The sequence below is a fragment of the Mixophyes fleayi genome, chromosome 4 (genome assembly GCF_038048845.1).
Source record: "Mixophyes fleayi isolate aMixFle1 chromosome 4, aMixFle1.hap1, whole genome shotgun sequence".
Lineage (NCBI taxonomy): Eukaryota > Metazoa > Chordata > Amphibia > Anura > Limnodynastidae > Mixophyes > Mixophyes fleayi.
In genome coordinates this window covers 335334435-335355452 of record NC_134405.1, presented here as the reverse complement: position 1 = coordinate 335355452, position 21018 = coordinate 335334435, and the positions used below count along the sequence as shown (strand labels likewise).

Sequence of the window (21018 nt, the reverse complement as noted above, 5' to 3'; positions counted from 1 at the left end):
TGGATTGATGACTCGGGAGATGTTAAACGGTCCAATAAAGCGAGGAGCGAATTTCATAGATGGAACTCTGAGGCGTAGATTGCGAGTAGACAGCCAGACTCTGTCTCCGGGTTTCAAGCTTGGAATGGCTCGTCGCTTTTTGTCGGCCTGAATTTTGTAGCGTTGGGACGCTTTAAGTAGAGATTCCCGTACCTGGCGCCAGTGGCCTGAAAAATTCTTTAGGAAAACTTCAGAGGCAGGTACTGAGGCTGTAGGAAGTGGAGTAAACAAGGGTACCCTGGGGTGTAGGCCATAGACCGTATGAAATGGAGTGGAAGCAGAGGATTCGTGATAATGATTATTATGAGCAAATTCTGCCCAAGGAAGCAGATCTACCCAGTCGTCTTGAGAAGAGGATATGTACAAACGGAGAAATGTTTCTAGGTCTTGATTAACTCTTTCCGTTTGCCCGTTGGATTGGGGATGATAGGCCGAAGAGAAGTTTAGTTTGATCTGTAGTGCTTGGCACAAGGATCTCCAGAATTTCGCCACAAACTGAACTCCTCTATCTGAGACGATTTCTTCAGGACACCCATGCAAACGGAAGATCTCCTTTATAAATTGCTGAGCCAGGATAGGTGCTGATGGGAGTCCACGGAGAGGAACAAAATGCGCCATTTTAGAGAATCGGTCAACGATGACCCAGATGGTATTGAAATTATTAGAATTGGGCAAATCGGAAACAAAGTCCATAGAAATATGGGTCCAGGGTTTGGTGGGAATAGGCAGAGGCAAAAGTTGACCAGCTGAAGATTGTCTTGAACTTTTATGTTGGGCACAGCTGCCACATGCGGAAACAAATTGCTGAACATCCTGATGAAGCGTAGGCCACCAGTAGCTTCTCAATATGAAAGATTGAGTTTTGCGGATGCCAGCATGACCGGCAAATCTGGAACAATGTGCCCATTGGAGCAATTTTTTACGCAGATTCTCAGGAACAAAAGTTTTCCCCTGGGGAGGTGTATTGTCGGGTCTACTGACTGCGATGCTGAGTGGGCTGATAATAGGCCGTGGATCCACAATGATGGAATCTTCTTCTTTTACCATAGAACGTGACAGAGCATCGGCCTTGCGATTTTTGGAACCGGGACGGAAGGTGACATGGATATCAAATCGAGAAAAGAATAGTGCCCATCGGGCCTGACGTGGATTCATGCACTGTGCAGTTTTAAGGTAGAGCAGATTCTTGTGATCCGTGTATATTGTGACAGGATAACGAGCTCCCTCAAGTAAATGTCTCCACTCTTCAAGCGCCAATTTGATGGCAAGCAGCTCTTTGTCCCCTATGGCATAATTTCGTTCAGCTGGTAAAAATTTTCGGGAGAAGAACCCGCAGGGATGCCATTGCTCATCAGCTGGTTTTTGGGAGAGAACTGCCCCTACTCCGACAGATGAGGCATCAACTTCCAAGTAGAATGGACAGGTTAAATCTGGTTGCCTCAGTATGGGAGCAGAAATAAATGCTTGTTTCAGAAGTTGAAAAGCAGATTGGGCTTCTTCAGACCACTTGGCAGGATTAGCTCCTTTTTTGGTGAGGGCGGTGAGTGGTGCTACTACAGTAGAGTAGCCACGAATAAATTTTCGATAGTAGTTAGCAAATCCCAGAAATCGCTGTACTGCCTTTAGTGTAGATGGTTGAGGCCAGTTAAGAATAGCTTGCACCTTCTCTGGGTCCATACGGAGACCGGTGCCCGAGATGATATACCCCAAGAATGGAATGGATTCAACTTCGAAGGTGCATTTTTCAAGCTTGCAATACAGTTTATTCCTTCTGAGACGGCTGAGGACCTCTTTAACATGTCTGCGATGGGACTGGATATCAGAGGAGAAAACGAGGATATCGTCCAAATATACCACAATAGTATGGTACAGTAAGTCCCGAAAGATTTCGTTTATGAAATTCTGAAAAACCGCTGGAGCATTGCTCAGACCGAATGGCATGACAAGATATTCGTAGTGCCCATCCCTGGTGTTAAAGGCGGTTTTCCATTCATCGCCACGCCTGATACGGATCAAATTGTAGGCCCCGCGGAGATCCAACTTCGTAAATATTTGCGCACCTTTGACTCTGTCAAATAACTCTGTGATGAGGGGCAGAGGATACCGGTTCTTGATGGTAATGTCGTTGAGACCTCGGTAATCGATGCAGGGACGTAATCCACCATCTTTTTTTTTTACAAAAAAGAACCCGGCTCCTGCCGGTGAAGAGGATGGGCGAATAAAGCCCCTTTCCAAGTTCTCTTTTACATATTCAGACATAGATTTTGTCTCAGGGATAGAGAGAGGGTAGACTCTGCCACGCGGTGGGGTTTTACCCGGAACAAGATCAATCGGACAGTCCCAATCCCGATGAGGTGGTAGAGTTTCAGCGGCCTGCTTACTGAAAACGTCTGTGAACTCTTGGTAGGCAGAAGGAACTGGCAAAACTTCCTTATCAGAGGTGGAGCAATGTGGAAGAACACGTTGTAAACAGGACCCGAAACAAGTTGGAGCCCACGCCAGGATTTGTGGAGTCGACCAGTCAATATGGGGGTTATGCGTTTGAAGCCATGGAAACCCGAGAACCAAAGGGCTAGTGGCTTCTGGGATGACCAAAAAGGTAAGAGACTCGGAATGCAGAACTCCTATTTGGAGCGTCACTGGAGAAGTCTGATGCGTAATGGTACCCCCTGGAATACGGCTACCGTCAACCGCAGAGAGAAAGATGGTCACTGGAATTTTCTCTAGTGGAATGGCTAGTTCAGCAGCTAATCTGGCAGACATGAAATTCCCAGCTGCTCCAGAATCCAGCAGGGCTGAAATGTATTGGGAGCCTTGAGCGTGTTTCAGAGTGACTGAGATAATACAGTCCTTGCCTTGTGGGGAGCGAAGAGCCACTCCTAGGCTCACTTCCTCATCGTCAGCTAGGAGGTTGTGTTTACCCGGCTTACGAGGACAATGATGTAACAGATGTCCGGAACTGGCACAGTATAAGCAAAGTTTCTCTCTAACTCGCCGTTCTCGCTCGGTGGGTAAAAGACGTGCTTTGCCTAATTGCATGGGTCCTTCAGGGAAAGGAGACGGTACACGGACCCGTTGAATAGGGTGGAACTTGGGGTGTTTCAGCTTCCTCTTTTCTAGAGCTCTTTCTCTGAACCGAAGATCAACCCGATTGCAGGTGGTAATCAATTGGTCTAGCGTTGTAGGTAAGTCCCGAGACGCTAATACATCCTTAATGTGGTCAGACAGGCCCTGCCAGAAAACCGCAACAAGAGCATCGTTATTCCAAGATAGTTCAGAGGAAAGTGTTTGAAATTGAACGGCATATTGGCCCACAGACTGCTGCCCTTGCCGAAGGCGCAGAATATCTAAAGCGGCTGACGTTGTTCTTCCAGGCTCGTCGAATATTCTGCGGAAGGTAGACAGGAAGCTATCAATGTCAAATAAAATTGGGTCAGATTTTTCCCAGAGCGGTGATGCCCATGCCAGAGCTTGCCCTGATAGTAGCGAAACAATATAAGCAGTTTTGGTACGTGCAGTGGGGAAATTTCCGGGTTGTAATTCAAAGTGTATACTACACTGGTTGAGAAACCTGCGGCAATTCTTCGGATCGCCATTGTATTTAGCTGGAGTGGGAAGATGGAGTCTGGATGAAGTAAGTAGTGAAGCAGGTATTACTGGCTCAGGCGGAGTATGGGATGGTTGACTGCGGAATAACTGCAAGGTATCCATACGTGTAGAAACATCCTGCAGCAATCTCAAAATTTGCCCCTGGTTAGTTTCTTGTCTCTCAATGCGTTCAGCTAATATTTGGACAGAGTCCTCCCTCGGGGTATGTTCCCCTAGCGGATCCATTAGGCCAGAACAAACTGTCACGGTCGTCTGAATTTCTTGATCCGATTCGGGACCCTTGGGACTAGCTGGAGCAGGAGTGAAACAGAACTTAGCAGCCTGGATGAACTTCTTGCTCATGTTCGTGCTGATTGTAGAATATAGCAGGGGAATTAGCAGTCTGGAAATGTAGACAGGAACACTGCACTTGTAATGCAGTCAGGAACACTGCACTTGTAATGCAGTCAGGAACACTGCACTTGTAATGCAGTCAGGAACACTGCACTTGTAATGTAGTCAGGAACACTGCACTTGTAATGCAGTCAGGAACACTGCACTTAGGAGTGCAGACAGGATTACTGCACTTGTAATGCAGTCAGGAACACTGGAGCCAAGAACTATCCTCTGGAGAGAAGTGTGTTGTTCTGGCAATGAACAGATCACAGCAGCAGGTTTAAATAGGATGTCCCAAACAACTATTGGCTGATCAGTTCATGTGATCACAGCTTCTGAATCTGGTTGGTTTGGAATGATCACCTGACTGCATCCAAGATGGCCGCGCCCATGCAGCAGGACAGACAATATGTGTTTGTTTACAAATGAAGGTGTGGAGAATGGGAATGCTGCAGATGACCAGAAGGGACCCAGGTAGCCGTGATATGACAGCGGCGGATGAGGTAAGTGCGGCTAAGATCCCGATTTGTGACAACCTCCATCAACCCTCTAAATCCCACTCCACTGATGGCGGACACCGGGCGCACGTCTAACACCAACATAGCAGTTACAGCCACAGTTATACGCTTTGCAATAGGGTGACTACTATCGTATTTTGTGGTCATGGCAAATGACTGTTGGACGGTCAATTGTTTTGTGAAAGACGTAGCGGTCTTACGACTTCCCCTCTGGGAAGATGACCGACTAACAGCAGCAACAGCAGCAATGGCAGTAGTAGGCGTAGCGCTGCAGGATTCCTCGGATGAATCCCGTATAGAAGAGGACTCAGTCTGGCTGGTGACATGGCCTGCAGTTCTAAATCTGATGGAGATCGTGGAGGAAGTTGACGAGGAGGGTGTTAGTGGTGTGTATCCAACAGGACCAAGGGATTTAGGTGTCCCTGTACCGATGACGGTCCTAGCCCCAGTTCCTGAACTAACCACTGAACTATGAAGGTTATTCAGGTGACGTATAAGGGAGGATGTCCCTAGGTGGGCAAGATCCTTACCCCTGCTTATTTGAGCTTTACATAAGCTACATATGGCCATACATTGGTTGTCCGGATTTGGATAAAAATAACTCCAGACCGAAGAGGTGCATTTTTTGGTCTTCTGACCAGGCATGACGGTGGGCTTTCTCATCCCATGGACATCAGCTGTTTCCCCCCCTGGTGCCTCATTTACAATAACCACATCACCATCCTCATCATCAAGTTCCTCTATAGCGCCAGCTACATCAATAGCCTCCTCCCGGTGTACAACATTGACACCTTGATTATCCAAATCTGGATCTACACTGTGGGTGATCCTTCCAGCATATGCAGAGGGTGTGCTGCAAATGCTGGATGGAGTCACCTCTTCCCGTACAGTGATGGGAAGGTCAGGGTTCACAACCACCAACACCCTTGGACTCGCCTTGGGGATTTGTGATGTCATCTGTTTAAAAGGCAGAGTTCTTTGCTGTTTTGATGTTGTTGCTGACAGCATAACTCTCTTAAATTTTTTGTAGGGGGGGGGAGGAGGAGGGCTTAGATCCTTGGGTGAAGCTGGACCACTAGTCATGAACATGGGCCAGGGCCTAAACCTTTCCTTGCCACTACGTGTCGTAAATGGCATATTGCCAACTTTACGTTTCTCCTCAGGTGATTTTAAGTTTCTCTTTTTGCTACTTTTTGAGAACTTGGGCTTTTTGGATTTTACATGCCCTGTACTAGGAGATTGGGCATCGGGCTTGCCAGACGACGTTGATGGCATTTCATCGACTATGTCATGACTAGTGGCAGCAGCTTCAGCATTAGGAGGAAGTGGGTCTTAATCTTTCCCTACTTTATCCTCCAAATTTTTGTTTTCCATTATATGTAGCACAAGAGAGCGTACCCCTAAGCCACACACACTCGGCAAAGCCTTTAAAAATTATATGCGGCACAGGAGAGTACCACTGGACTTATACTGCTGAATCAGTGAACTTTGTAATATAGCAGTACCACTGGACTTATACTGCTGAATCAGTGAACTTTGTAATATAGCAGTACCACTGGACTTATACTGCTGAATCAGTGAACTTTGTAATATAGCAGTACCACTGGACTTATACTGCTGAATCAGTGAACTTTGTAATATAGCAGTACCACTGGACTTATACTGCTGAATCAGTGATCTTTGTAATATAGTAGTACCACTGGACTTATACTGCTGAATCAGTGAACTTTGTAATATAGCAGTACCACTGGACTTATACTGCTGAATCAGTGAACTTTGTAATATAGCAGTACCACTGGACTTATACTGCTGAATCAGTGAACTTTGTAATATATCAGTACCACTGGAATTATACTGCTGAATCAGTGAACTTTGTAATATAGCAGTACCACTGGACTTATACTGCTGAATAAGTGAACTTTGTAATATAGCAGTACCACTGGACTTATACTGCTGAATCAGTGAACTTTGTAATATATCAGTACCACTGGACTTATACTGCAGAATCAGTGAACTTTGTAATATTGCAGCACCAATGGACTTATACTGCAGGATTGTTTTTGGATATTTTTTTTTAATTTCTTTTTTTTATAATTATTTTTTTTTCTTTTTTTTATAACTTTTTTTAATTTTTTTTTTAACTTGGGAATAATGGGGAAATAACACAATGCCCTTAGAAGGACAGAGCACAGGACACAGCAGCACCACTGAACTCAGAAGGACAGAGCACAGGACACAGCACCACTGGACTGAGCAGAACACAGCACAGCACAGCACAGCACTGAACAGCACAGCACAGCACAGCACGAGATATAGCAGGACAGAGGACCACCTAACACAACCTCCCTCTACCCTGATCAATGCCCAAGTGAAGATGGCGGCGACTAGCGGGGAATTTATAAGATCCGAGTATCGCGAGATCCGACAGCGGGATTATGACTCTGAGCCTCGGTTTCAGTTTTGCAATTGGCAGGAATACCCGGATCTGTCTCGGATCCGGCTCGGATCAGCAACGTTCGGGTGGGCTTGGATTTCAGATATCCGAGCCCGCTCATCTCTAATTATAAGTAGGCTACTCTTAAGATAACATTTATTCAGGAGTGACAGTATTACAGCATTCCACTAGGAAGGGGAGAAGCCTTTTATTCAGTTCAATCTCCATACAGAGGCTGTTACTTGTATGGAGCCATCTGAACCTGGTGCAGCATATTGCTCATTGGCTTGTTTCTCTTGCACCCAGTTAATTCTCAGACACAATATTTATTTATCTGTCAATTTTTAAACAGCTTTTGTTATATTATATCAATTAGGACATTAAAAGAGACGATAATCTATATTGAGAGAATAACAATTTAGGATCCTATAACAATTTACCATTGTGATTATTGATTTACCACCAAAATATACCTAACATAGCAAGCGGGGGGCAGTAGCTGCCAATTTTAATCGCACATTTTGCACCCTTGTCACTGTTCATTTTTGTTTTTAAAGATTTCACTACCGGTGGCTCATTGGCCATTTAGGGATCATTTTAATATATATCCAATAAAGTATTTATTTTTAAATATTGCTCTATCACTCTAAGAGTGCCCCAATTTATATTCCATGCTTTCTATCCTTTTATTTTGCTAATTTCTATGATTTTGGTAAATGCTGCAGTGGTTGACGAACGATTTACCTATCAGTCCTGTGGCACCATGCCGAAATCTTATAAGGTATGGTCAAGGTGGGCGGAATCGAGGTATGTGGTCAGTTCGCTGGCAGCAGACTTTGTCCCAATATAAATTGTTATTGGGGGTCTGATAGCTGAGGTGTAGGGGTTCAAGATGTACAACAATATAACCCTTATGCAACATTAAGTTTGGAGATGTAGACAGTATATTATATTTCAAATTACATACTTTATGTCATAACTCCAAAAACGTGTGTGTGTGTGTTAGGGAATTTAGACTGTAAGCCCCAATGGGGCAGGGACTGATGTGAGTGAGTTCTCTGTATAGCGCTGCAGAATTAGTGGTGCTATCTATATATTTATTATTATTATTATTAATTTTTATTTATAGGGCGCCACAAGGTATCCTTAGCGCCGTACAAGGACAAACAATGGCACAGTACAAGGTGAAACAGCACAGTACAAGTAACTGTAAGCACTATAACTCTGGGGGCTCAGGCACAGCATGAAAGAGAGGGAGGGAGGGGAAAAGTGAGTATAGGCAGGTAACTATGGCCCAAGAGGGTGGGCACGGATGACAGGTAAAGAGTCACTGAGGGGAAGCGGAGAGAAGCGAGAGGAGACAGAGGGCAGAGGGTTGGAGAGGAGGTGAACTGAGTAGCTGGAGAGCGCATTTAAAAGTGATGGAAACAGGAGGTAGGAGAGCCCTGCTCAAAGGAGCGAACAATCTAAAGGGAGGGGAAGACAGACAGGCACATGGATGAGACGGGAGAGACGGAGACGGAGTCGAGGAAGGGGGAGAAGGGAAGAAGGGATGAGAAAGAGAGGTAGCCGACCGGTGGGAGTTTAGGCATGAGACTGGAAGGCTTTTAGGAAAAGGTGGGTTTTTAATGTTTGTTTGAAAGAGGACAGATTACGGGAAGTTCTGATGGAGCGGGGGAGCTTGTTCCAATGGAGGGGAGCGGCGAGGGAGAAGTCTTGAATACGTGCGTGAGAGGAGGTAATCAGAGGGGAAGAGAGGCGACGATCGTTGGACGATCGCAGTGAGCGGGAGGGAGTGTGATTAGAGATAAGGTTAGAGATGTAGGGAGCAGTGGAGTTGGCGAGGGCCTTGTAAGTGAGAGTGAGGAGCTTGAAAAGGATTCTGTAGGGGAAGGGGAGCCAGTGAAGGGCTTGGTAGAGTGGGGAGACAGAGGTGGAACGGCGAGAGAGGAAAATAAGCCTATCAGCGGCGTTAAGTACAGATATTTTGCACTATTCAGTCTTTCTATTTTAACAAGATGCCCCCTAGGATAATACTGGTGACAGTATTATCCTAGGGGGCATCTATGTCACCGTAGGTGCTGTGTTTTTAAGGTGTGGACAGTGGTAGATCATTCATGCCAACTTTCAAAACTTCTCAAACGGGAGACCCTGGGGAGAAGTCATGTGACAGGGGGTAGAATCGGCCGTGGCGATGTCTTCGCGTCACCATAGCCCCGCCCCCACTATAAACTGCCGAAATTCACAGCATTGAATCGCGGGGACGGGGCTTAATGACGTGATTACGTTCTGCCCTCGCTATTCAATGCCGTGAATTTCGGCGAATCCGGGAGGTTTGTCTACTTTTCCGGGAGTCTGGGAGGACTCCCCAAAATTCGGGAGTCTCCCAGGAAAGTAGGCAAGTATGTGGTAGATTTGTGCCACACGTATCACCCTGAACTTTGACCAGAAAGCTTTATATTGGTTTCAACTGACCAAAAAACTTTTTCCTACATCTCACTCATTCTCTCCCAAACTCCAGGGGGTAAATGTATGAAGATGAGAGTTTTCCGGCGGGTTTGAAAAGTGGAGATGTTGCCTATAGCAACCAATCAGATTCTAGCTGTCATTTTGTAGAATGTACTAAATAAATGATAACTAGAATCTGATTGGTTTTTCAAATCCGCCGGAAAACTTTCAGCTTGATACATTTACCCCCAGTTGTGCTTTACAAGGTTAATTTTGAGTAATGGTCTACGTTATGCCACCTTCGTATACGGCTGGCGTTTTGCAGAGCTCTTGATATGGTGACTGTTGGCGATTTTTCTCGTTTTCAGCTAATTAACCATGGAGCTTCCTCAATGTAATTTTAGCCTTTCTGTGGCTTCTCCCACAAGTCTACTTCTTGTTTGGCAGAGAGCTTTGACTTACAATTTTTTCTGGAGAAGTCTGGATGGTTAGATGCAGCTTTCACTTCCTGATAACGGAACCACCAGTGCCCACTGGATATTGTGACGATTTTCACCTGAATGTGGAGGCTAATACCACTTTCATACTGCCGCCCCGGCAATATCCTGGGTTGTTAACCCGGGATATTGCCGGAGCACAGGGCAGTAAAGATAACAAGAATCCCGGGGTCGGACGGGTTCATACTGCACCTGCCCGACCCGGGTTTTAGAAAAAAAAAGGGAAAAAAAAGATTTTAATTACTAAAAAATACAAAACAAATGTGTACTTAACTTATTTTCAGCCAGCGGTGCCTCCGGTGCGTTGCCGGCTGTCAGGGGGACCTCTGGGTACTAAAATGACGTCATTTCAGTACCCAGAGGTCCCCCTGACAGCCGGCAACGCACCGGAGGCACCGCTGGCTGAAAATAAGTTAAGTAAACATTTCTTATGTATTTTTTATTAATTAAAATCTTTTTTTTTTTCAGTATGAATGGTGAGACCCGGGAATTACACGGGTTGCACCATTCATACTGCAGGCTAGCGGGGTCAAACCCGGGAATTACCCCTCGCAAAATCCCGGGTCTAAGTCCTGGGATTTTAGACCCGGGATTTTGTGGTTGGACTATTCATACTGCACCAAGACCCGGGTTTTTCAGCGTGCCTCTGAAAAAACCCGGGTTTTTGGTGCAGTATTAATGGGGTATAATTGTAAGGTTAATGTGTCTTTGGCAATTGTTTCTCATCAGAGTTAACTTACAGTTTCCACAACACAGGGCCCCATTACTGATGCTATCAGACCTTTAATCAGTTTTATTTTCTTAAGATGCTTTAGTTAAAAAAAAAATTTGGGGGAGTCCTTTGAAATAAAAATATCACAAATAACAATAGTGTAGTGTAGTATTTATTATTGTGAAAAATTAGAGAATTGATCAAGCGACTTAATATTTTTCAAAGGTACTGTGTTTATATCTATATACACTTGATTGATAATTTTCTACTACCGCTACGCAATAGTGCTCTGGAATGTTTTCTGCTCTATGAAAGGTACAATGAGGTGGTAGTGGTGGCTGAAGGAGCGTATTAGTTCACAGAGAGAAGAGGTATGAATAGGGAAAACCAGAGCCTTGAGGAACCCAAACCATCATCATCATCATCTATTTATATAGCGCCACTAATTCTCTTTCTCATCCCTGACCTACTTACATTTTGACTTGTTTAATGGAGACTGGATATGAGCCCTCAGCCCATTTTTGTTAACTCGGACCTACTGACCCAACTCTGTCCGTTCTTGTGGTGACCTCACCTCATCATCAATAATGGCCTCCTCCATTCTGTCACCCCATGCTGCTAACCCTGACTGATTAAGGGAAGCGACAAACAGATTTGGTGAGTACCCTTCTCCGCTCCAGCCATCATCATCATCACCATTTATTTATATTATGCCAGTAATTCTGCAGCGCTATACAGAGAACTCACTCACATCAGTTCCTGCCCCATTGGGACTTACAGTCTAATTTCCCTAACACACACACACAGAGAGAGACTTGGGTCAATTTGATAGCAGCCAATAAACCTACTAGTATGTTTTTGGAGTGGAGGAAACCGGAGCACCCTGAGGAAACCCATGCAAACACGGGGAAAACATACAAACTCCACACAGATAAGGCATCTTCCTGGACAGCTCGTCCTTCTTTATTTCCAGCTGCTGGATCAGATCAGAGGCTAAGAGTGAAACGCTCTCTTCCTGCCTGGAGATCTCACTCAGGACTCTCTTCTCTAGGTCTTCCAGTTGTCTCCTGATGTCTCTAAACAGGGCAGTGACTGTCTCTGTTACACCAACTGCTTTTTCCTGATCTTCTCCTGCAGACTCTGGTCTCTTTTATTGGCCCCTTTAGTGGGGGCGGGGCTATGGTGACACGACAACGTCACCACACCCCCTCCTACTGCCCTGTCACATGACTTCTCCCCCCCCCCCGGGTTAGAAGTCTTGAAAGTTGGCATGCATGCTCTAAGTCTGTTTTCCATTAGCCCGCGCATTGATTACAGAGACCTGCCATTTGATTTATAGCAACCTAAAATATATTAATTGCCCCCAGCAATCCCCCATTGGATTAATAGCCTCCACATTCCATTAATACACCACCACATTACATTAGTACACCCCCACATTGAATACTCCCATACACACACACACTCTTACCTGCTCTGCAGACTGACAGTCGCTCACACACTCACACAGACTCACTCAGTCATTGCTTATCTCATCACTTGGCCGGCTGTATCCGCCCGCTCTGTCTGCCAAAATGCTGCTCTCCTGGACAGAAAGGAAAGGAGCCTCTGAGCAGGTTCCATGCGGCGCCACTGACACGGCTTGGTGCTTTCACTATTGGTAATACATTTGCCACAGCGGAAAGGAAAAAGAAGGGTGTGACAGGTCCCTGGGATGAGGCCACTTGGAGTCACAAGGACAACAAGGACAGCCAACACATCCCCACAATTAAAACTGTATGAATAGTAGATGTATGTTAGCATAGTGGTCAATAATCCCTACACCTACAGCATTTTACTACCTATTCCGTTCTGTGTGATTTCCGTTTAGAGCGTAATGGAGAGAACTTTGAATAAAGCAAAGAGAACTGTTATGGCCACCAGTGCAGCATAAACTTGTAGAGCTGGGAGAAGAGGTCTTCACCTATAGCATCCGCCTTTCCCGTAGAGACTGGTTGAGCTCACAGGTACTCGGATGCCCCCAGGACTTACACTCAGCATAGTACAAGTTTATGGTCACACGGCAGCACACAGGTACAGGAAGTAATACACGGAGAAGGTACTGGCCAGAGATCCGCGGACTGGACAGTGATGGTAATGTCCAATTGGCCAGAGAGCAGCAGCAGAGATGTTCTAGGTACAAGCAGGGTCAGGGCCACAGGCAAGGTTCAGAGTCCGGGTACAGGCAAAAGGTCAGGGTCACAGGCAAAGGTTCAGAGTCCGGGTACAGGCAAAAGGTCAGGGTCACAGACAAATGTTCAGAGTCTGGGAACAGGCAAAAGGTCAGGGTCACAGGCAAAGCTCAGAGTCCAGGAACAGGCAGGGGTCAAATAGAGAAAAAGGCAATCCAAGGTTTAACACCAATGTAGCACAGGAGCAGGTAGCAGGCTGGAATAGAACACTATAACCAGCAGTGAGGCTCAGTCCTCACTGCCTTAAGTAGTGTTAACAGCCAATCAGAGAGGAGTCCTGATAGTATTCCCAGGACTTGCTTAATCAATCACTGGCACTGCCGGCCAATGAAGAAACAGAGTGCCAGCTGCATAACTCTTCAACAGTCCTGCGTGCGCGCCCGGCTGTTAGACAGCTGGCCAGGCGCGGCGGCAGGGAACCTCGAGCGTCCCGGCTGTTGCCCAGGCAACTGGGGCGAAGGGGCCGGAAGTGATGCCCTGGTCGTCATAGCAATGGCCGGGACGCCAGCAGGAGCAGGCAGAGAGTTGTGGCGGTGCCCGCGGCTACTAACAAGAACCTCATTTATGAAGCACAATGTATGCCCACCTCAAATGACTTTTGATATAGCTAGATGATCCTCCCGGTGCACTTCATGGTGCTCTCCTACGTTCCAGCCTGGGAGACACCTGTGCTCTAGATTTGGGATCAGGCGGAAATCTGAGAGTTGGATTGTTGAGGAGTGTGAATGTCACATCAACAATAGGAGCATCCTCCTTCCACTTTACTATCACACCTTTCATTAAATAATTTCCCTTTTTTTCCCCAATTAAAAATGCCTTCCAATTGTTCTGCTTCAGACAGTGCAATCCTGAATTTAGAGGTCTGTTCCACCATCTAGACTGTCAGGCCGGTTGACAGGTGTATCCCACTCACTGGCGGTGAGAAGGTACCACACACCTGCATTGAGAGCAGCTTCTCCAGCCTTTATTTAAGAGAGGGAGGTTGGGGCACTAGAGCTTTGTCCCGAATGGACAAGATAAAATGTTGACAAAAACATTGTTTGGTTTAGGTTTCATTTGTGTCTAAAATTTGTCTGTCCAAATGTCCTCTCTCCATGATTGTCCTTCACTAATTACATTAACTGAACCCACTTCCACTTCTGGAAAAGGCATTCACCTTCGTGCTTTGCTCTGGTGGCCATCTGCCAGCTCGGAGTAGCTGTGTGTCAGCATTTTTTTCTTTGGCATCAAGCTTGCTGCTGGGCACAGAGCCAGGGCACTTGTTCCTCATCTTCACGGAAGCTGTGAAGGTGGTTGCAGAGATCACCCAATGCGGAACAGAGATGGAGACAGCAGCAACAGTGGAACTCACTGGGTCCAGTAGCTGAACTGAGATGGTATCAGGAGATCTTCTAAACAACCTTGGTGAGATGTCACCTCTGCACCACCTGTAGCCTAAAGCTGGCCTACAGTGTATACATCTGTAACTACCCTCTGCATGTCAGCCTGTAACTGTGAGGGTTTTTTCTGTCTATCTCTCTGTGTGCGTTAGGGAATTTAGACTGTAAGCTCCAATGGGGCAGGGACTGATGTGAGTGAGTTCTCTGTACAGCGCTGCGGAATTAGTGGCGCTATATAAATAAATGGTAATAATAATAATAATGGAATTACTGCCTCGGAGTCTGCTGGACGTAGGATAATGTCTGCTTCCACGGTCACTATATCTCAGATACCATCAGTTCTGATAAGCACCCAATACATTATCAATAATCTCTTACATAAGACAACGTCTTGTTTTAGGATCCGTGTAGCCCAGGGGTGGGCAAACCAGTCCTCAAGGGCCATATAACAGTTCATGTTTTTAGGATTTCTGTCTGTAGAACCAGCTGGGATAATTACTGACCCAGCCAAATAGATTAACTCAGCTGTGCATGATTAAAGAAATCCTAAAAACATGAACTGTTATATGGCCCTTGAGGACTGGTTTGCCCACCCCTGGTGTAGCCGTTACCTCAATACTAAGTCAGCAGAAAGTAATGGCCAAAAATATAGATAACCAAATATATTTTAATGTGTCAACTACACAATGATTCTTTTACGCTTAAAATAGTGGTATCTCTGAACACGAATCACTGACACAGTCACATACAACAAACACAACAGGAATTGTGTACTGACAGTCTAAGTAAACCATAAATAAAGCATATTTTATTGTACCCGTCACTTACAACAGTGGAGGGAGCCATTTTGAGGTCCAAACCAATGGTTTAGGCAGCTATTGTTTAGGGACAATGTTTGTGCCTCACTGATGTCCCCACTTCCGGATGGAAAGATGGGCAACATTGTCGTTAAGAAGATGTCAAGCAACAAAATGGCTGCCTCAACTCTGCGTAGGTGAGAAGTGAATAAGTGATTCATCCCATTATATACAGAACTGTGTGAATACTTGAAGGAATGTAATGATCGTCTAATTTCTGCCGTGACACTTCCTTCCACGCGATAAAAAAAAATATTTCACAATCTTTATATACATCGTACAGATACTTATTTCTTAAAAAATAGCACTTCAGGATTTTCAAGTTTTCAAGCTAAAATATTTCTTGACTGTACAATGCCCTATAAATAAATGCCGCCATCTTGCGCTAGTAGTAAAATAATGTCTCCGGTCTGATGTGACATCATACGGACCGTTGTATCTTAAAAAAACAAAAACAAACAAAAATAATTGAATTTTGTAGGTCTCTGAATAGATGAAATGTCAGTTCTCCAGTGTACCAGTAGAGGGCAGAAGAGTCAGTTTAAATCGCATGATCCTGATCTTTATCTGGTGTCTCTTCTAAAAGTGTCTGTTGTGTGCACTCCAATACTCAGGACATACACCGGGTCACGGGCGCCCTCAGCTTTTCCTTAGGCTGAGATCAGTGCTGTGTACTAAGGCACACAGAGATGCGTTGTCCAGCGCGTCCTCCTTTCTGAGATTGAGGAACGATTCTCGGGTGATCTGCAGGACTTCCCTTAACCCCTTGTTCTCTTGCTGCAAGAGGGAAAAAAATGAATGTTATAAATTGTAACTGATCTACAATACGATCTGTGACAAAACGTTCACATTCAAGAAAACGCAATTAACAAGTAAGAAAAAAGAAATGATGCAATTAAAGAGGGAGCGATAGGAAACTCATGGCTCTAAAAGTGCTGGAGGGGAACAACAAATCCCAGGATGCCCTACCTGCCTACAGAGAGCCAGACCTGAAGCAAGATTATTACATCTCCACCTGCTGGCCATATACGGAACAGCAGCAACTTTTCATGTCAGAATTTTGGACATCTATAATTTCCCCAGTGATCAGCTATGAACTCTGCTGTCTCATTCATTTAAAAAACAATACATCATATTTTCATGATATCGGTTTCACTTCACTTACTGACTAATAGCTCTTATAGCCAGGGCCTCTAAGCTATCTGTAGAGAATTGCTGGGCAGTAAAATATATATAGGTTTTGTACACTATAAAGTGGCGTCACGTGGATACAAGCATTTTTAAGTTATAAAAGCACAGCGTTCAATCCCTCCAGTGGATTCTGGTTGAAGTGAGAGGGGGAACGCTAATATCATGGGATATGGGAACCGTTAAATGCTGCCGACAATGTTTCCAGAACTTAGTCACTGCCATGTGACAGTGTAGAAGCTCGTCTGACAATAACCTGAGAGCTGCTGAATAATTCAGCGGAGCTTTGTGGGCAGTAGCGAAACGATGACATCTTATATGCAGTGCCAACAATTTGCAAAGCATCTTCCACACTATAAAGCAGCAGTTGTTGCAGTTATACTGCAAATAAGAAGAAAAACACCACATAACTCCCTCCATAATGTTAATTTTTATATATCATCATCACCATTTAATTATATAGCGCCACTGATTCCACAGCGCTGTACAGAGAACTCATTCACATCAGTCCCTGCCCCATTGGGGCTTACAGTCTAAATTCCCTAACACACACACAGACAGAAAGAGACAGACAGGCAGACTAATATATATATATATATATATAAGATTGAACAGAAAAAAATTATCTGATTGTCTGTCCGGTTATGCATTCGGACACCTCTGCACCGATTGAAATGAAACCAACGCGAGGTGGGGTTAGGGTCCCGGTCGGACCTCCCGCTGGTGTGCGCTGGCCAGAACTTTGACCTGGGGAGCCTGTTCTGGGCCTTCTACTGGGTGGATTTGGATGACATTTAATATAAAAACAAAGACGACACTGGGCAGCCACCTCACGGGTGTGTTGGAAGAGCCGCTAAGCTACTAATTATTTTTAAAATGTGGACAGTTACATCCAAACGCATTGATAACTTAGTTTGAAGCAACGCCGGGTGCTTCCTCTAGTTTACTATAAAATCAATACTTTATTCTGATTTTAGAACCAAGCACATTCTCACATATTTCATCCAATATTTAGCAGAGGGTTGCACAGACGGATCCGCTGATTACTGACCTCCAGGTTTAAGATCCGGTCGTGTTCTTGGTCACCGCGCTGGTCATCAATTTCAATTGCATGTTTCATTACTGCCGTCATCTCCGTGATTTTATCAATGTGGCTTTGTAATTCCTAATAATGAAGAGAAAATGGAAACATCCTACAATTAGATTCAGTTGTAGATGGGTTCAAATAAAACCAGATGGGACAATTGGCATAAAAAAGATTTTCTGCACAGGTAAGATCAAATAATGACAAAACACAAGAATATAATCCTATATTCAATTAGCCCTGTGAAGATCTATAATCCTGAACTAGGACAGTTCTGTGCAAACAAAGACACCCCAAAAATAAACACACAATAGTCACAGGTCACTACTTAAATCCAATATGTGATCCATCCCACGTGTCCTGGCTGCCCAGGGCGGCACACACACGGGCTCCGGCTGCCGCAGGGGGGCACACACACGCGGGCTCCGGCTGCCGCAGGGGGGCGCACACACGCGGGCTCCGGCTGCCGCAGGGGGGCGCACACACGGGCTCCGGCTGCCGCAGGGGGGCGCACACACGGGCTCCGGCTGCCGCAGGGGGGCGCACACACGGGCTCCGGCTGCCCCGGGCGGCACACACGAGCTATGGCATCCGCAGGCGGCACACACCTTGGCAGATATCTAGGTACCTTGGAATGCTGCTCATTCAGTTTGACGATTATCCCCGGCTCGTCCTTCTTGCCGGCCATCAGTAGACGGAACATCTGCTCTCTGTATTTGCTCATGATCAGCTCCAGCGCCGACTGGTGCTCTTCCAAGGATGTGTGGAGCTCTATTAAAATAAGGATTTGTTCTGCATGTTATACGGGATCTTGAAAGATTTACATGTAGAAAACATCCTAAAAATGACACCGAGTGTATGGTGTATAATTCTTATATATATTACACAGCGCTATGTAAAATAACATGTGTGTCATCTATTCTGAGGTGTGTTCATTCAGTACATTCAACACAGACACAGAACATAGTGTGTGCATGTACTGCGTGTATTTCCCTGCATGCACACAGATTTTGAGGTGAACAGTCATGTGATCACCTAACTTCTTGGGGGACAATGTTCCGTATTGTGACTGACAGCAGCAGTATCTGTCGTACAGATCATAGAGCAATAAGACCCCACACTGACCTTTATTCTCCTGCTGAAGTTCTCTGATTTGCCGATTCTCCTGCTGGATACCCAGCACCAGCGTAGACCGTGGCCGGTGTCTCGCTACCTCGTTCAGCTCCTGGATCTCCTCCTGGTACTGGAACCAAAACAATCATTTTATACATCTTGTTGTCTGCAGCAAATAGGTCAGATTTAGCTGGATTGTAGGAGGTGTTTTCCACTTTCAGAGTTTCCTTCTGTGCTCTTCATCCTTGTTATTATATAGTAGATTATTTTTGATACACTGGGATGAATTGTCAAACTTATAAAAGAGTGGACATCTCCATTTAGGATTTTGTAAAGTCTAACAATTACATATAATTATAATATATTATTAGTGCTTATTTGTACGGCACCACAAAAGTGGAAAGGGTACATGTGGTGGCAAATGGATGGGAAAACGAGAGAGAGCTTACAGTCTAGTGGGGAGTGGGCTGAGACAGGTGGGTGGTGTGACACGGAGAGTGCGAGGGACAGGGGAAGGCTGGGTTAGTGAGAGGTATGAGGACGGAGTACGGTAGGGTTTGGTTGGGGATTTTCAAGGTGTATTACGAGTCCGATTATGCGTGGACAACTTTTCTTGGAGAAGTTTAGGAGGTGGTTATCAGTGAGGAAGGTGAGAGAGAAGTGAATGGAGTTAGTATGAAGACAGTGCAGTGACTGGCAGATGTGTAAGGCGAAAGTGCAGAGTCCAGCAAGGACAATAGACATGGTTCTGAGGACAGATTACAGCAGGTATAGATTGGTAAGTGGAACGCCAGACAGGAGGAGGTTGCAGTAGTCAAGGTGAGATGATAAGAGTGGATAAGTGATAAAGGGGCATATACAGATATTACAGAGGTGGAGGCGACCGATCTAGGAGAGACTAGAGCTGGTGATTAAAGGAGAAGGTGATGTCTAAGGGACTTGTGGGACCGAGAAGAGTGTGATATTGTTAACAGTGAAGGAAATGTGGGGGGGACGGAGGTGCTGATGCTGGAAGGAGGGAAGATGATGAGCCAGGTAGCGTTCCATGGATATCCATGGAGAGATGGCATAGACAGTTGGACACACAGGATAGTAGAGAAGGGAAGAGGACAGGATACGTTAGAGGTAGAGATACAGATGGAGCGAGTGGACAGTGTTGAGAGGCCAATGGAATGAAGGATATTCAGAAGAAGATGGTGGTGAACAGTGCTGAAACCAACAAAGAGGTCAAGAAGGATCAGCATGGAAAAATGATCTTTAAACGTAGATTGTTGGTCACTTTGGTTAAAGCATTCTCGGAGTGAAGGGGATAGAAGTCTGACTGCAGGGGGTCAAGGAGGGAGAGGAGAGAAAGTTGATGCACAAAAATCGCTTGTGTAGTTTGGAGGCGAACTGGAGGGGAGAAATAGCAGGGTAGTTGGAGACATATGCCAGGATGAGAGAAGGTTTTTAAGGACTGGTGAGATGAGAGGCTGGGAAAATGCCAGAGGAGAGGAACAGGTTGAAGAGGTGAGCAAGATGCAGGCGTTTCAACTAGAGATAATTAGCGTTAGAGGGAGTCCTTGTCCAGCAACACTTTGTCAGATAGTGAGCCTGCTTGGTGTGTGATACAGTGTCTGCTGCTAAGGCGACTGTGTACGGCTGAATATATGCGACAAACTGAACGGATTTCATTTGAAAAAATTGTTTGATTTTAATGACTTAATTTTTTGTTCTGAAGTTTTTCTACACTGTATCCTCATCTGTGGAATCTACTCACAGACTAAACTTCTTCATAAGCATGAACAACAATGACACATACACACAATGTAAAGCACATTAAGCAAAATACTTATGAGGAATAATAGAACAAAAAAGGAAAACATATGTCATAACATAATAAATAATATAAAGTTTGTCGTTGTTTTGTGCTAATTAAAAATATGAACTATCTGACAGCTGTTTCGCCCTGTTTTGGACTCATCAGTGTAGAATCCTGCTTAGAAAGTGGTGCTTTGAAAAGACTGTAAACCTGCCACCTAGTGGCTATATGTAACTTACTCAATACAAAGTGTACACAACATATTCAAAATGTATTTTGATGATGTTTCCTGCAACAGCGCACAAGTTCCTATGTGACCCATTCCCAATATGCAACGTAACAGACCTGCTTCATCGCTTCCACCCGTTTGTTGAGCACAGTCGTCTGCTCAATAAGTGCTTCCGCGGCACCGTCATGTTCTCGTAATCTGTCCACCAACGATTTTGCATCTGCCAGAACCTTCTCAATCGTACAACTCATATTCCTGGGTAAACAGAAACATTACACGTCAGATTTCCTAATAACAGACACTCCTCCCTATAGTGTAAACACAGGAACAATACTGTAGGGAACGTTATCTGGAATGAAGTTCTGTGTGCTGTGAAAAGATGAAGAATTATCTCTGTTACCCACTGTTAATCTATTTCCTATTCTGTCCATATTTTCCTGAGCACAACAGACCCAGGCAATGACCGGGGATTTTCAATGTAATCATCTGAGACAGAGCACAAGG

The 21018-nt window shown here is 45.1% G+C and overlaps 1 protein-coding gene across 3 annotated transcripts in view; it reads right to left on the bottom strand.

Moving 5' to 3' along the window:
• Positions 1-14889: 14889 nt before the first annotated feature.
• FGFR1OP2 (FGFR1 oncogene partner 2) overlaps positions 14890-21018 on the bottom strand; it is an 8759-nt gene continuing 2630 nt past the window's right edge. For all 3 annotated transcript variants that reach the window (XM_075210491.1, XM_075210490.1, XM_075210489.1), the window contains exons 2-6: positions 20631-20769; positions 18497-18614; positions 18000-18142; positions 17339-17452; positions 14890-15876 (exon numbers count right to left, since the gene is read on the bottom strand). In XM_075210491.1, coding sequence (XP_075066592.1) covers positions 15739-15876; positions 17339-17452; positions 18000-18142; positions 18497-18614; positions 20631-20765 — 648 coding nt within the window. In that variant the 5' untranslated portion in view covers positions 20766-20769 and the 3' untranslated portion in view covers positions 14890-15738. The remainder of the gene's footprint in view (positions 15877-17338; positions 17453-17999; positions 18143-18496; positions 18615-20630; positions 20770-21018) is intronic.